Genomic DNA, 12,556 nt, shown 5'->3' with positions numbered 1-12,556 from the left:
AGTTTTTCAATTCTTGGTTACGTACTTCTTTTGCTAACATGCCGGACATGAATCATTACTTGATTTTTATTAAGAAAAAATTATCTTTTTTATTATTTTTCCTATAATTTTTTACTTTTATCTCAATGTTATATCATTATTATACTAAAATTTATATCAATATACACAAAATTATCTTAATTTTTAAAATAAAATTTAATTTAACTTTTAAAAATTTACTAAATCCTAAATTTGGATCAACCTAAATCCGATCCGAAAATTTTAAATCTAAAAATCCTTCCATCTAAATCCAAAAATATCCTATCCGAATTTGATTTTTTCCGAGTTGACTTGGATTGGATCGTTAAATCGGATTCATTTTTGGCATCCTAATTGAGCCAAGATGAAAAAGTTCAATTAGAAAAATTAATTTGATGTAATTCCAATATATCGTTACAAAGATCTTGATAGTTAATTTAATGGAATATATCCTGTTTTCAACTTTAAATCGATGCTTTGAATTTTCAAGTCTTTTTTAGTGTTTTTTCACGACTTAACTTGTAGTCTTATTTTTGTACGTGTAATTTGTAGTTGGACTGATGAAATCATATCATATCCAGAATATTATAAATTTTTTTACGAACTTTCCCTACATAAAGATTTGACATACACATATCAATATCAATCCAAGATCTTTTAGTTTTCATTATAATTTTCATAAATTATAACTCTTATAATTGACCTAATTAAATTAAGTTTTAATAGATTAATTTTGATCTAGCCAATTTTTAACTTTAACCAGTCATGATTACACTCTTAATCAATAAATATATTCTCATAGCACAAGAAAGTAAAAAATAATTTTATTTTTGAAAAGATCAATAAAAATGATATCCTTAATAAGAGATCAGATCCTCTGTCCCAAGATTCTCGTGTCCTCATATTTATCGATTGAACGGACTAGATCATATCTCAAGGATGCAATGCACATCACAAGAATATCATAATCGTCCGATCGATGAGGAAATACAGAGATACGAAAATCTTGAGACAGAGGATCTGAATAGTTCTTTAAAACTAGTTCGAGCATCATATTTTGCCTGTCCCTATCAAATGGAAAGTAAATTCTTCTTTTTAGGGATTGATTTAGTTAAGAATATGTGAAGTACATTCTCTCCTTTTTAATTGAAATTTCTTACATTAGTACAAAATTTATTCATATTAATTAAATATCAATTCAATTAGTATGATTCCTTTTCACAATCATATTAATTAATTGCCCCTGAATATTAGTAAGTAATTTTGTTAAATAAAAAAAATTATAGTAAAAGGATGACTATATTCATTTCAGACGAAATTAATTTACAGCCGATCATCAAATTAATTAGAGGATTAGCAATGGTTAAATATAAAAATATCGGAAGAGCACGGTGTGAATAAAAAAAACCCGAAAGCAGAGATAGGTTTTCATAAATACGAATAATTAATGGTGTTTTTTTGATAAATTATCCTAAATATAAAAGACCAAAACTCCACCCCTTCGGCATTTGCTCAAGCACAAGCTTGAACGCTGCTGCTGTTCGAGCTGTACGGCAAGCGTGCCCGGAGGAAGCAAATCTGTCGGCGGCGAGCGGCGTTGGAATCGCGGAGTTAAGGATGGGCATGCCGAGCGACGAGGTGGTGATCATTCGGCCGCCGGAGAGGCCGGAAGACCCCATCTTGATCACTGTAAGTTGCCCCGACAAGACTGGACTCGGATGCAACCTCTGCCGCGTGATTCTCCTCTTTGGGCTGAGCGTTGTTCGGGGAGGTGAATCGCCTATCTTCCTCTTTTCGCCCTTCCCTTTTCTTTTCGACACATAAATACCGGAATCGGGATTCACTAGTGTGGAAGGCGGAATGCCCTCCCCCTTTTTGAGTTAAAGATGCGATTTCTGTTATGATTTCTTAGTGTTTTTTCTTATAAAAAAAACAAAGATTCGATTTTGATGCGGTTTCCGGGAAGAAACTGAAACGCGAATCGTTTAGATTTCAGCACGGATGGGAGATGGTGCTATGTGGTTTTCTGGGTTGTGGATAGAGGAAGGAAGGCGACAAGGTGGAATTTGTTGAAGAAGAGACTGGTGGAAGCGTGCCCGCCTGCATCCCTGCCATTCGGTAATGAAATCTACTACTTTAGCAAACACCAGGAGATGATTACCGAGCAGAAACCGCAAGTCTTTCTACTTAAGTTCTCCTGCTATGACAGGACGGGCCTGTTGCATGGTAACCTTTGCTTCCACTCAGTCTTATCCTTGTTCATGTGTCGGAATTTTCCTCTTGTTTTCTCCTCCTGTTGCTGCTTAGTTTAATTAGATCTCTGAAGTTTCTTTGAAGTTTCTATCTTCTGTAGTGTAAACTTTTTCTTTCTTAATATATTTCTTTCCTCTGACTTTTTTCAATCAAACTTATGGATATTACCTCTATTTTTTATTTTATTTTTGTAGCAGTAGTAGACTAGTAGTGGTAGTAGACTTCCAACAGTTCTTCTAGTTTTATCTATAATATAGTTCTGTTTTGACCCTTTCATGTGTAGGCCATAGGTCGTTGTAGGAGGTATCATTTATTGTCATCTATTCAGATGCTGTTGGGATTTTGTGATACTCTAAATTGTCTTTTCTCTCGACAGTGATAGAACATTTTTTACATCTTAATCTCTCCTTCCCCAAGCAATTTTTACAGGCACTTTTTCAGATCAGATTCTGCTTTCAATATCTATTGTGCCATGTAGAATTTTTTTTTCTTTTTCTTTTTTCTTTCATCTGAATCTTTTGGGCATTTTTATTGCCATTACAATAGCACTCGGTTGATCAATTTTGGATATGTCTTTTCCAAGTTTGCTTTGAAAATTGCAGATGTCACAGAGGTGTTATGTGAGCTGGAGCTTACAATTTGGAGGGTGAAGGTTTCGACTACACCAGATGGGAGAGTCGTAGACCTGTTCTTAATCACCGACCCCAGGTTCGTAGGACGTCTGTTTTATATAGTCCGAGTTCTATCACTCTAATGATCTGTTGCTGAATGTTTGTGGTGTCATTAGCTCATGAGAGTTATTGTCCAATAAGTTAAAAAATGTAAAACAAAAAAAAACCTACTTCACCATGTCTAAGTTGATCAGGTGGTGGTCTTTAGATACAGGGTTGCTAACATACAAGTCGCTTATTTAGCAACGAGAGTTCCTACCGATGATAAGCTTCTTGTTAGTAGACTTTAGGATGCAGATCTAATATTTAGCCTTTAGCAGTCTCTACTAATTGTTCATTTTAGCAACATTTAAAATATTGTGATGAATGCGAGGAGTTGGATTTTCACTTTTGGTAGCATAGTCAAGCAAGTTTCATAAACCACCATTGTTATTCTCAAGCATAATATCAAAAAATTTGAGGGTTGAATTACATCTTGAAAGCCAGTGTAAGATTATTCCATATCTCTTGTTTGATTATCATATGGACTTCGATTAATAGGAAGATTTTATAATACTTTTGTTGGATCAGTCACTTTGTGGATCACACTGTTGAACAATTCAGAAGCAGTATCTAAACAAAAGATAAATAAGATACTCTATTCAGAAACAATTATGCATCATCTTAATAGATGATAGAATGAGAAGAAAAATATGTTATGATCATATGGACTTGTTCAGATTTAACTAATCGATTCTGTAGTTGGTAGAATTGAGTTGGTTTGAGTTAGAAGTATATATCGAGTGACAGAGGGAGAGGGAGAAAAGGTGAGATGTTAGTTCTTGTTATTGAAATTGCAAAGTTAATACACATCTAACCTGAGTCGTCATGTTTATAGTCCATCCTAAGCTACAGATATCATTACGCGGTTTCAGGGAACTTCTCCACACAAAGAACAGGCAAGAAGAAACATGCATTCATCTGAGAGCTGTTTTAGGGGATTCCATGTGCACTTGCGATGTCGATGTGGCGAGTGAAGAATTTGCTGCATGCTTGCAAGCATCAGCTTCTCTTCCTCCTCCTTTGACAGAAGATATGCTTACTTCAGAAGTCCAACACGAATCTTATGCTCCTGTTCCTAGTTCCTCTTTTCTCTCAGTTTCAGTGGACAATGCACTCAGCCATGCTCATTCACTCATTCAAATTCAATGCCATGACCATAAGGGCCTCCTCTACGACATTATGCGAACACTCAAAGATTACAATATGCAGGTAAGGATCAGAAAAAGCTTTTTAAGTACTCATACTTTCTAGGCGACGAAAACTTTTGTTGTTACCATATGTATTGTCTTTGCCACCATATGATCATAAGAAGCTGAGTGAAAATGGAATCTATTCATGATTGTGAATGTCATGATTATAAATTTTTAAGGGTGCTTTTTCTTTATTTAGTCTCTTTATGTAAATTTTCTTACCAGATCTCCTACGGGCGGTTCAATGCAGCCGAAGATGGAAACTGCAACATAGATTTGTTTGCTGTTCAAAAGGATGGGAAAAAGATTGTCGATCAAAACAAACAGAATGCTTTGTGTTCTCGCCTGAGAATGCAACTATCCAGTCCCCTGTGTGTAACTTTGGTCAGCCGGGGGCCTGATACAGAGCTTTTAGTTGCGAATCCAGTTGAACTCTGCGGCAAGGGGCGACCACTTGTGTTCTATGATATCACTCATGCACTCAAAATGCTGGATATAAGAATATTTTTGGTATGACTTTCAAACTTTTCAAAACTAGCTAGCCTACCGCACTTAGTGGGATAAGTTATTGTTATTATACAATTTTCATTATTCCAGGCAGAGATCGGCAGGCATGTTGTTGGCGATCGAGAGTGGGAAGTTTACCGAGTTCACCTCGGCGATGATCATGAGCTCTGTGCATCCAGGGACAAAATTGTGAAGGGAGTCACTAAAATGTTGATGGGTTGGCACTGATATGACATGAACTTCCTCTAGTTTTGGGGGCCTTCTGCAGCTCAGATATATCTCCAACTCAGTCACTGTAAATATGCTCTCTTGTGTAAATATTTTCAGGGCCATATAGGGGATTGATCTGGGAATTAGACTTTGGGGTCTTGAACTTAATGAGGTGGATGTGAAACGAGTAGAATTAAGTGAGCTAAGAAATTTATATAAATAATAAAAAAAATAACTCTTTTAGGGCTGGGCTAAGCCCACGATAGCCCGAGTGGATCAGAAAATTATTTATATATATATATATAATCAGAACCGTCATATTAGATGGTTCTGATAGACTCAACGAGGATTAAAGTCCCTTTTTGACTCCTCATGTAGTTCCCTAACATCCTGTTTGGAAATAATTTAAGTCATGAAATTGAATTGAATTCAATTATGAATTGAATTTTATAAAGAATTGAATTCAATTCTCAGGTTTGGAATGAATTGCAACTTAAGTTATGGAATTCTTATGTTTTATCATTTTATCTTTCTCTCTTTTTTCTTTTCTTTTTTTTACAAAGAAGAGAGAATGAGGACACAATGGACATAATATGGAGAATTGAATTCTCTATCTAAATCACACATAAAGAGGTGTGATTTACTTTTGCCTTGTTTGATGGAATTGGAATTGAATTCCATATCAATTCTTAACTAAAAAATCATTTTAAAACATGAAATTCAATTTCAATTCTAAAAGGAATTGAATTTCATATCATTCCAAACAGTTGTAAGCAAAAACAAAAATTTTTTCAACAATTTCACGTTTAGACCTAAAAATTGAATTCCAAGAATCAGTAACCATTTTGAAATAGAAACGAAAATGTTGGAATTTAAATTTAAATACTTTGAGGCCATAGAAAAATTCTACGTTAAATTATTACATCATGTAGTTAAAGTTTTCAAATATCTAAATCACATATAGAAATTTTAAAATTATCAAATTATATATTTAATTCTATTTTTATTCCTCCGCATTCACTTACGTCTATTCCAATCGATTTAAATACCGTTCATCAGCGTAATAATATCCTGATTGCTAAAAAAAATTCAATTCTTATTAAAAAAAAGAAGGAATTATTGCTTTTAATATAGAGTATGGAAATAATGTTTGAGGGTTTGAATATAATTATGAGAACCAGAGTCGTAACTTCCATAAGGTTAGAGAGGCAACCGTCTTAGGCCCAGATCAATGAAGGGTTCATTTTTTAAAAATAAGAGACATGAATTTTAAATGGTCGTTAAACCTATTCTCATGGCTCCGAGGTATACACCGACGCATGATTCTTCTTTGTACGTAATTTCTTCTTCGATGTTGCTCTTCTTTGCACGTAATTTCTTCTTCTATGTTGCTCTTCTTTGCACGCGATTTTTTCTACAACGTTCTTTCTACCAAGGCACGGATCTACGGAATAAGAGGTAATAATCATAATCTTCTTCTTCGATCATCTTCTTCGTCTTGCAACACGTGACACTAATTGTGCAACAAGGATCATTTATGCGACCTAATCGCGTCGATTCTCGTAGTGGTTATCTCACTCGAAGCGGGCTGGCAGTTGGCCTTTGCTCGCATGACCTAATTGCGTAACGCGGGGCTGTCACACGCTACCTCAGTCGCTTGTGGTAATTGCGACCTAATTGCATGGTGGTCACTACTTATCGCCTTGCTACTGCTTGCGACCACTGCATTTGTCTCAGTATTACAGGATACACTAAATGGGCTATCAATATTATCGATTGAGAAAGAAAGAGTCTGACAATTGAATTATACAGATTTAATAAATATTTTTATCTTTAAAACATCTAGACAAGTAGTGTTTATATAATTATTTTAAATATTTATTAATTTTTTATTGATGTAATATATTTATTTTTAATTTATTTATATATTTAGTATATATGTTATTTGTAAATTGAACTTTATTATTAGTTATCATAGTAAAAGAGTCATTTTTTAATATGCGCTTCAGGCCCCGTCGAATACAGGTAGGACTCTGATGAGAACTAAATAAGTACTCTAGATCTATCGGTCATTTTTAGTTCATTTTCAATCAAAATCGACTGATAGATCTAGAGAATTCGGATTGATTTAATTTTCTTGATTATATCTGAGTTCTTAAATATCATTTTTACAGTAATAATTTTTTTTAATATAAATTAAATTTTTTAATCAATTACTACCGTGTATTAATGAATTAAATACTTTTCATTATTGTCATAGAAATCGATTGACTGATGATCTTGTCCTAAAATCGTGAAGAAGACTGGCTGGGGATGTGACTCTTGGATTGGCCGTGTGAAGACTTTGCTCCGATCTGCAACACAAGAAATGTCGGTGCCATGCTAGGGAAGGGGTCTCTAGCGTTGGCCCTCCGACGCTCAAGTCAGTTACTGGAACAATAGAAGAAGGCGGAGCAATGTAGTAGCAGTGAAAACACAAGTGTGAACAATGAATAGCACATACCTCCACCAGTGCATGGACCCCCCCCCCCCCCCCTTTATATAATGCTACAGTAGGTGACGTGCATGCTCCTCAAGGTGTGGGTACGTTCCCCAAATCGTCCCATGAAAGATCATGTCAGAAAAGTATTTCTAACACCATACCTTAACAGGGCATGTCAATTCCTGACATTACAGTAAAAACTTTCGTCATACAATTTGTCTGTTGACCATGCTCTGTTGTCAGCGGCATTACCTTCAAAAAGGATATCCAGAGATATAAGAGGAGCCCACTGTGTGGACGAGGGGAGTGGTTGCTCGTCCTCGGCCAGGGGCCCCGCCTGGTCAGTTTCAACTACATAGTACCTCAGTTTAGCCGATTGTTTATTGTCTGACCAGACACGAGCTACTGTCGGCTTGCACTCACTTGGTTTGTGCGCCATCTGATGTTCTTTTTATATGACCTCGCCCAGGCAAGCAATCTACTTCGATGAGCTTCCAAGGAGATCAAATCCTTCAAGCCCGATTGGTAGTTAAAGTCGACCTCCGCTCGACCCACTTTTGGTGAGCCAGTTGATTTCTTGACATTGACCGTCTTAATTTTGACCTCCACATTAGCTACTATCTCCGCTCTTGACCCACACTTGGTAGGCTCCCTTATCACCGCATAAGCTCAAAAAAAAATAGAATTAGGCATGTGACTTAGTAATTTTAGATATTCTTGTGGCAAAGACAATCCACTCATTTTAGTACCCTCGTTAATATATCTCTAGATAAATGTGAAGGAGATACATCAAATATGACTACTAAATCATGAAAATATATAAATACATTCCTTATGTACTAGTCACTATTCAAAGAATAGTAGTCCTTCATGATTTATCTCTTCCATATTAACCTTGGAACGAATTGACGGAGATATTAGGATGAATATATTCATCTTTTGCCACCACTAAATCATGAAAATATATATTTAAATGTGTCAAATTTTAATCTCTAAACCTATAACATTCCATATTTTAATCATGGCCGCTCCGAGGCCACGATAATTTTAGATATTCGGTAACTTGACCAGGTGGTTCACTAATTTGCCGAAAAATCTATTTTTTTTACCTTTTCACGTTTAGGCATAAATGAATCAGTGAGAATTTTTTTAAAAAAGAATAAAATAAAATAAAATAAAAATAAAAGTGTTTAAGATGTAATATTATTTTGTCAATGTGGGGAAGAGAACAGACGTCGACAGATAAGCCTTACCGACAATGGCCGGTAAGAAGTTCCCCACCTTGTTTAGTAGCATAACGTGGAGAATCTCAATGTCCCCTTAATATTTTCTTAAATAAAAAATAAAATTTTAAAAGAGATGCAAATAAACCATTTATTATAATATTATTTTTTAAAAAAAAAAAACATAGGCTCTCTTTATTTGTTGTATTAATTTTAATTAAGTTGGCGTGATTATGATAAATATTATTTTTGATTAAAACTATACAATAGTATAAGAAGGACATTTACCAAAATTTAAAATAACAAATATAAAAAGTATATGTATGTAATGATAATATGCAATTATCACATTCTTAAAAGCAAATTAAATAATTTTAATTGTGATTATTGAATGTAGGCCCTAATCTCCCTAATTAACTTGGTAAATTTATAGAATTCTCTCATTTTAATAACTATTTTATCAAATCATAATGCTCTTAGTTGGCAAAAAGCCTTTAAAAATATAATATAATTCAACTCAATTTAAATGATGCATATTAATTAATTTATTAAATTAAATTGATTTTATTACTTTTATTTGGTTTAGTTAACTTTAATTCAATTGGGGCACATGTGAAATTATTTAAATTATTTTCCACATTTTTCGGAGGAGGATCCTGATAATAAGAATGAAAGCCCGCGAGGACATTGCACCGTTTGCCGAATTATTTGGTAGGGTACATGTCGGCACCCTTAAGCGTTGCCGACAAAAATACCGTTCCTTGTATGGCAACTCAATGGTGGGTCCACACACTGGAGAGATTTTGAACCAATGGGAACCTAGGTGAGAGTGTTTAGTAAAAATGAGGGAGGAAAGTTGTACTCTGGATCTCCACCTGTCCATTAACTTACCAAATGCCTCACTGTGAGTGACTTTGTAAACAAACGGATAGATCTTGTTTTCATTTAAACGGACGGTGGATACGGTCCCGTTGAGAAGTTTCTATGGGGTCGAAAGTGGATGGCTCCGCGCGAGCTCACTGTGGTCTATTTTATCTTCTCCGTTGAGTTGTTTCGGTGCCAGCGATAGCAGAGAGAGAGAGAGAGAGAGAGAGAGAGAATGGCCGATGAGGAGATGAAGGCGCAAGTTTCGACGGATCCTCCGCCACCTCCGCCACCGACGGCGGAGGAGAAATCGGACGATTCCAAAGCTGTCGTAGTTGTGGAGAGTAAGAGCTCTGTCTCTGGTTTTCAAAGGCTATGTTGTGGATTCTTTTGTCTATGAACAGTTGGCTGTGGGGATGGTTTGTTTTCCATTGATTGGCTCGATAGTAGGAGTCATTCTGTCCTTTTGGGCTATAATTTATTTTGAATTTTTGTTTTTGTCATCCATCTAGTTGATTGAGTTCATGGAAGCAGGAAAGTATCATAGATAATAGCGATAATATAGGGTTTTAGATGTTCAGCCCTAGGACTAATAAAAAGGTGAATAATTGCCGAGCAGTTGGTCTTTTAAACTTCTGAGTTGTGACGGATTCCTAATAAAGCTTGTAATAAATTTTCTTTTGGATTGCCTTTTTTATTTTGGCAACAACTACCAATCTGCAGCAACTTCAACTTGGTATCTAGCACCTTTCTTGAAATGAAATCGCTTTTTTTTTTTAATCTATTTGTTCAGATCCCCCTGCAGAAGAAAAAAGTGTACCAAAGTCAATTGATAGAGGTGACGATCAGGAATGAATTTCGCTTTTGTTTTTGTTTATTTTCCTTTCTCGTCCCGGAATTTTGATTAGAAACTCCTTTTACTTGTATGTCCAGATATTGCTTTGGCACAGGTAGAGACTGACAAGAAATTGTCTATGATCAAGGCATGGGAGGAGAGTGAAAAAGCTAAAGCAGAAAATAAGTAAGATTTTGCTGGTTGTTATTTCTAAAATTTCCAGTTAAATTATGCAGGAGCCTTTTTATTTGGCTGATGGTTTATTGATTGTCTTAATGGATTATTTCTTAAATCCTATCAGAAATTTCTATCTTATGAATAACTTTTGAATCAAAATACGCGCCCTCGGTTATATTTTCTCCTATCTGATGTGTTTTAAATGTGAAATGGGGTGCTACAAGAAGGGACAGAAAAACAATTATACAACCTCATAGCACTGTTTAAAGTGTATATTTAGTAACTCATGAAATGGAGTGCAAATATTTATTGAGTGAAGCTCTGTTGGATGAGAATTTCTCACTTTGAAAATTGCACTTCTTGTCCACTTAACATGAGAACATCTGGTTGGCTTCCTATGTCTATGCATGTTATATGAACGATATGTGCTACATTTTTAATATAAATTGCTGTAATTTTCTTTTATACCTTGTATAGTTTCATAGAGAGCTTGAGTAATACTCTGTTATGCATAAGCATTTTTATCAATATAAGTAATCTTTAGTATTTCCTTAATATGGATTGCCTATTTGCTATGTAGCTGTTTGACACATACAGCCTGCATACAAACCTTGGACGGAATAAGATTAATTGCTTGTTTCTAGCTCACATTTTAACAATAATATTTTGAGGAGTATGGGATATGTTGGAACCTCTTTCCCTTTGTTTGTTGTAAGTTGAGTTTTTCAAATCACATACTTGATACAAATTGTAACTCTTGAATAGACCTGGAAAGTTGATCTATTCTCGGGAAATCTTGTAGAATTATTGTGTTCTTCACAACTGACTTCATTAAAAATGTCAAAAAAGATCTCAAAAGAAGTTGTCAACTATAACTTCATGGGAGAACTCCAAGAAAGCAGATTATGAAGCAGAGCTGAAAAAGATCGAGGTAAAAAGCTTTCTATCCTTGCCATTTGAGTGTTCTTACTCCTGTTAGAGTCAGTGTGAATCTGTGATCCGACAATGCTTAAACTAGAGAATGAATAAAAGTGTCAATTTAAGGTAGTTTTTACATAAATTTGTTCAAAAGAAAGTAGTGTTGGTTGATACATTGTTTACAAAAAAAACAATGGTATCCAAATTCATACAAGCTGATAGAATCTCGAACTTCAATATACTTGTGTAAGCCATGTCTTACAAATGCTTGAGTTAAGCCAACTGAGTTCTTCTGCCTCAATTAGTTGGTTGCCTTTCTGGAGATTTCTAGTTTTCCTGAATACATAACCTGGTTTCTCTGAATGTATTCAACACATCATTTTGTCATTCTTTGCATGAAGGATATGGAATGCCAGTCTGCAGTAAGCAATTTCATGTAGGTGGTAAAAGTAAGCGTCTTTAGGAGGGGAAACTCTTTCTTACTATCACAGTCTTTACCCTAGTAATATTAGGAAGCTTAAAATTTCTATAGTTAATCAGTAAATAAAGTTTTCGAAATTTATTTCATTTCATAATGGGTGTTGTCTATACTTGCTGCAACACTGCATGAACAGGAAAAATTAGAGAACAAGAAGGCAGAATATGCTGAGAAAATGAAAAACAAAATTGCTATGATTCACAAAGCAGCAGAAGAGCAGAGAGCAGCTGTTGAAGCCAAGCGCGGTGAAGAGCTATTGAAGGCCGAAGAAGCTGCTGCAAAATATCGCGCCACAGGGCAGACACCAAAGCAAGGCTGTAGCTGCTTCAGCTCATGAACAGGATCTTTGTTCTTTATGCATGTTTTCTTGCTTGTGGTGTTATGTCAAGTATGTGAGTGTTATCAAAGATTTCAGCTTGTATCGTTGTAAAAAATGGGTGATGTTTGTTTGTAAGTTTAAAATCCTCAGAAACAAAAACAACATTTAGGTTATGCATTTATGTTATTTGTGAGACAGTTGACTGTATGTATTGTTTCAAGATACCTTATTCTTTCAAGAATGGATTAATGTATTTTGTGTCTGAAGTTTGGGAGTTTCCAGTTGTGTGTATTAAAATTTAAAAGAGCTTATTTTATGTTAAAAGTAATTAGTGAATATCCAGATAGGTTTTGCTTACAAATTTAATGA

General features: G+C 34.9%; 2 protein-coding genes across 5 annotated transcripts; both read left to right on the top strand.

The window, feature by feature from the left end:
- Positions 1-1,503: 1,503 nt before the first annotated feature.
- LOC122004923 (ACT domain-containing protein ACR10-like) lies at positions 1,504-5,324 on the top strand. Of its 3 annotated transcripts, none has more exons than XM_042559780.1 (6): positions 1,504-1,789; positions 2,008-2,244; positions 2,874-2,979; positions 3,857-4,193; positions 4,400-4,684; positions 4,776-5,324. In XM_042559780.1, the coding sequence occupies exons 1-6, from the start codon at positions 1,636-1,638 to the stop codon at positions 4,872-4,874; spliced, it is 1,218 nt and encodes a 405-aa protein (XP_042415714.1). In that variant the 5' UTR covers positions 1,504-1,635; the 3' UTR covers positions 4,875-5,324. The 3 variants fall into 3 exon arrangements, with proteins under 3 accessions (XP_042415714.1, XP_042415713.1, XP_042415715.1); XM_042559779.1 differs by having other exon boundaries at positions 4,772-5,324; XM_042559781.1 differs by having other exon boundaries at positions 1,548-1,789; positions 2,015-2,244; positions 4,772-5,324.
- A 4,276-nt stretch (positions 5,325-9,600) lies between these two features.
- Positions 9,601-12,453, top strand: LOC122004922 (remorin-like). Of its 2 annotated transcripts, XM_042559777.1 has the most exons (5): positions 9,605-9,804; positions 10,254-10,298; positions 10,394-10,481; positions 11,322-11,403; positions 12,005-12,453. In XM_042559777.1, exons 1-5 carry the CDS (start codon positions 9,696-9,698, stop codon positions 12,203-12,205), a joined length of 525 nt encoding a protein of 174 aa, XP_042415711.1. In that variant the 5' UTR covers positions 9,605-9,695; the 3' UTR covers positions 12,206-12,453. The 2 variants fall into 2 exon arrangements, with proteins under 2 accessions (XP_042415712.1, XP_042415711.1); XM_042559778.1 differs by lacking the exon at positions 10,254-10,298 and having other exon boundaries at positions 9,601-9,804.
- The last annotated feature ends 103 nt before the right edge of the window (positions 12,454-12,556 follow it).

This window comes from Zingiber officinale, chromosome 7B, assembly GCF_018446385.1.
Source record: "Zingiber officinale cultivar Zhangliang chromosome 7B, Zo_v1.1, whole genome shotgun sequence".
NCBI classification, from domain to species: domain Eukaryota; kingdom Viridiplantae; phylum Streptophyta; class Magnoliopsida; order Zingiberales; family Zingiberaceae; genus Zingiber; species Zingiber officinale.
This window is presented reverse-complemented; position numbering and strand designations above follow the sequence as displayed.

Coding starts and splice junctions, on each gene's coding strand:
- LOC122004922 (XM_042559777.1), top strand. CDS start 9,696: ATGGCCGATGAGGAGATGAAGGCGCAAGTTTCGACGGATCCTCCGCCA. Junction 10,299..10,393: donor ACCAAAGTCAATTGATAGAG/GTGACGATCAGG, acceptor TTGTATGTCCAG/ATATTGCTTTGGCACAGGTA. Junction 11,404..12,004: donor CAGAGCTGAAAAAGATCGAG/GTAAAAAGCTTT, acceptor CTGCATGAACAG/GAAAAATTAGAGAACAAGAA.
- LOC122004923 (XM_042559779.1), top strand. CDS start 1,636: ATGGGCATGCCGAGCGACGAGGTGGTGATCATTCGGCCGCCGGAGAGG. Junction 1,790..2,007: donor GCTGAGCGTTGTTCGGGGAG/GTGAATCGCCTA, acceptor CGAATCGTTTAG/ATTTCAGCACGGATGGGAGA. Junction 2,245..2,873: donor CAGGACGGGCCTGTTGCATG/GTAACCTTTGCT, acceptor TGAAAATTGCAG/ATGTCACAGAGGTGTTATGT.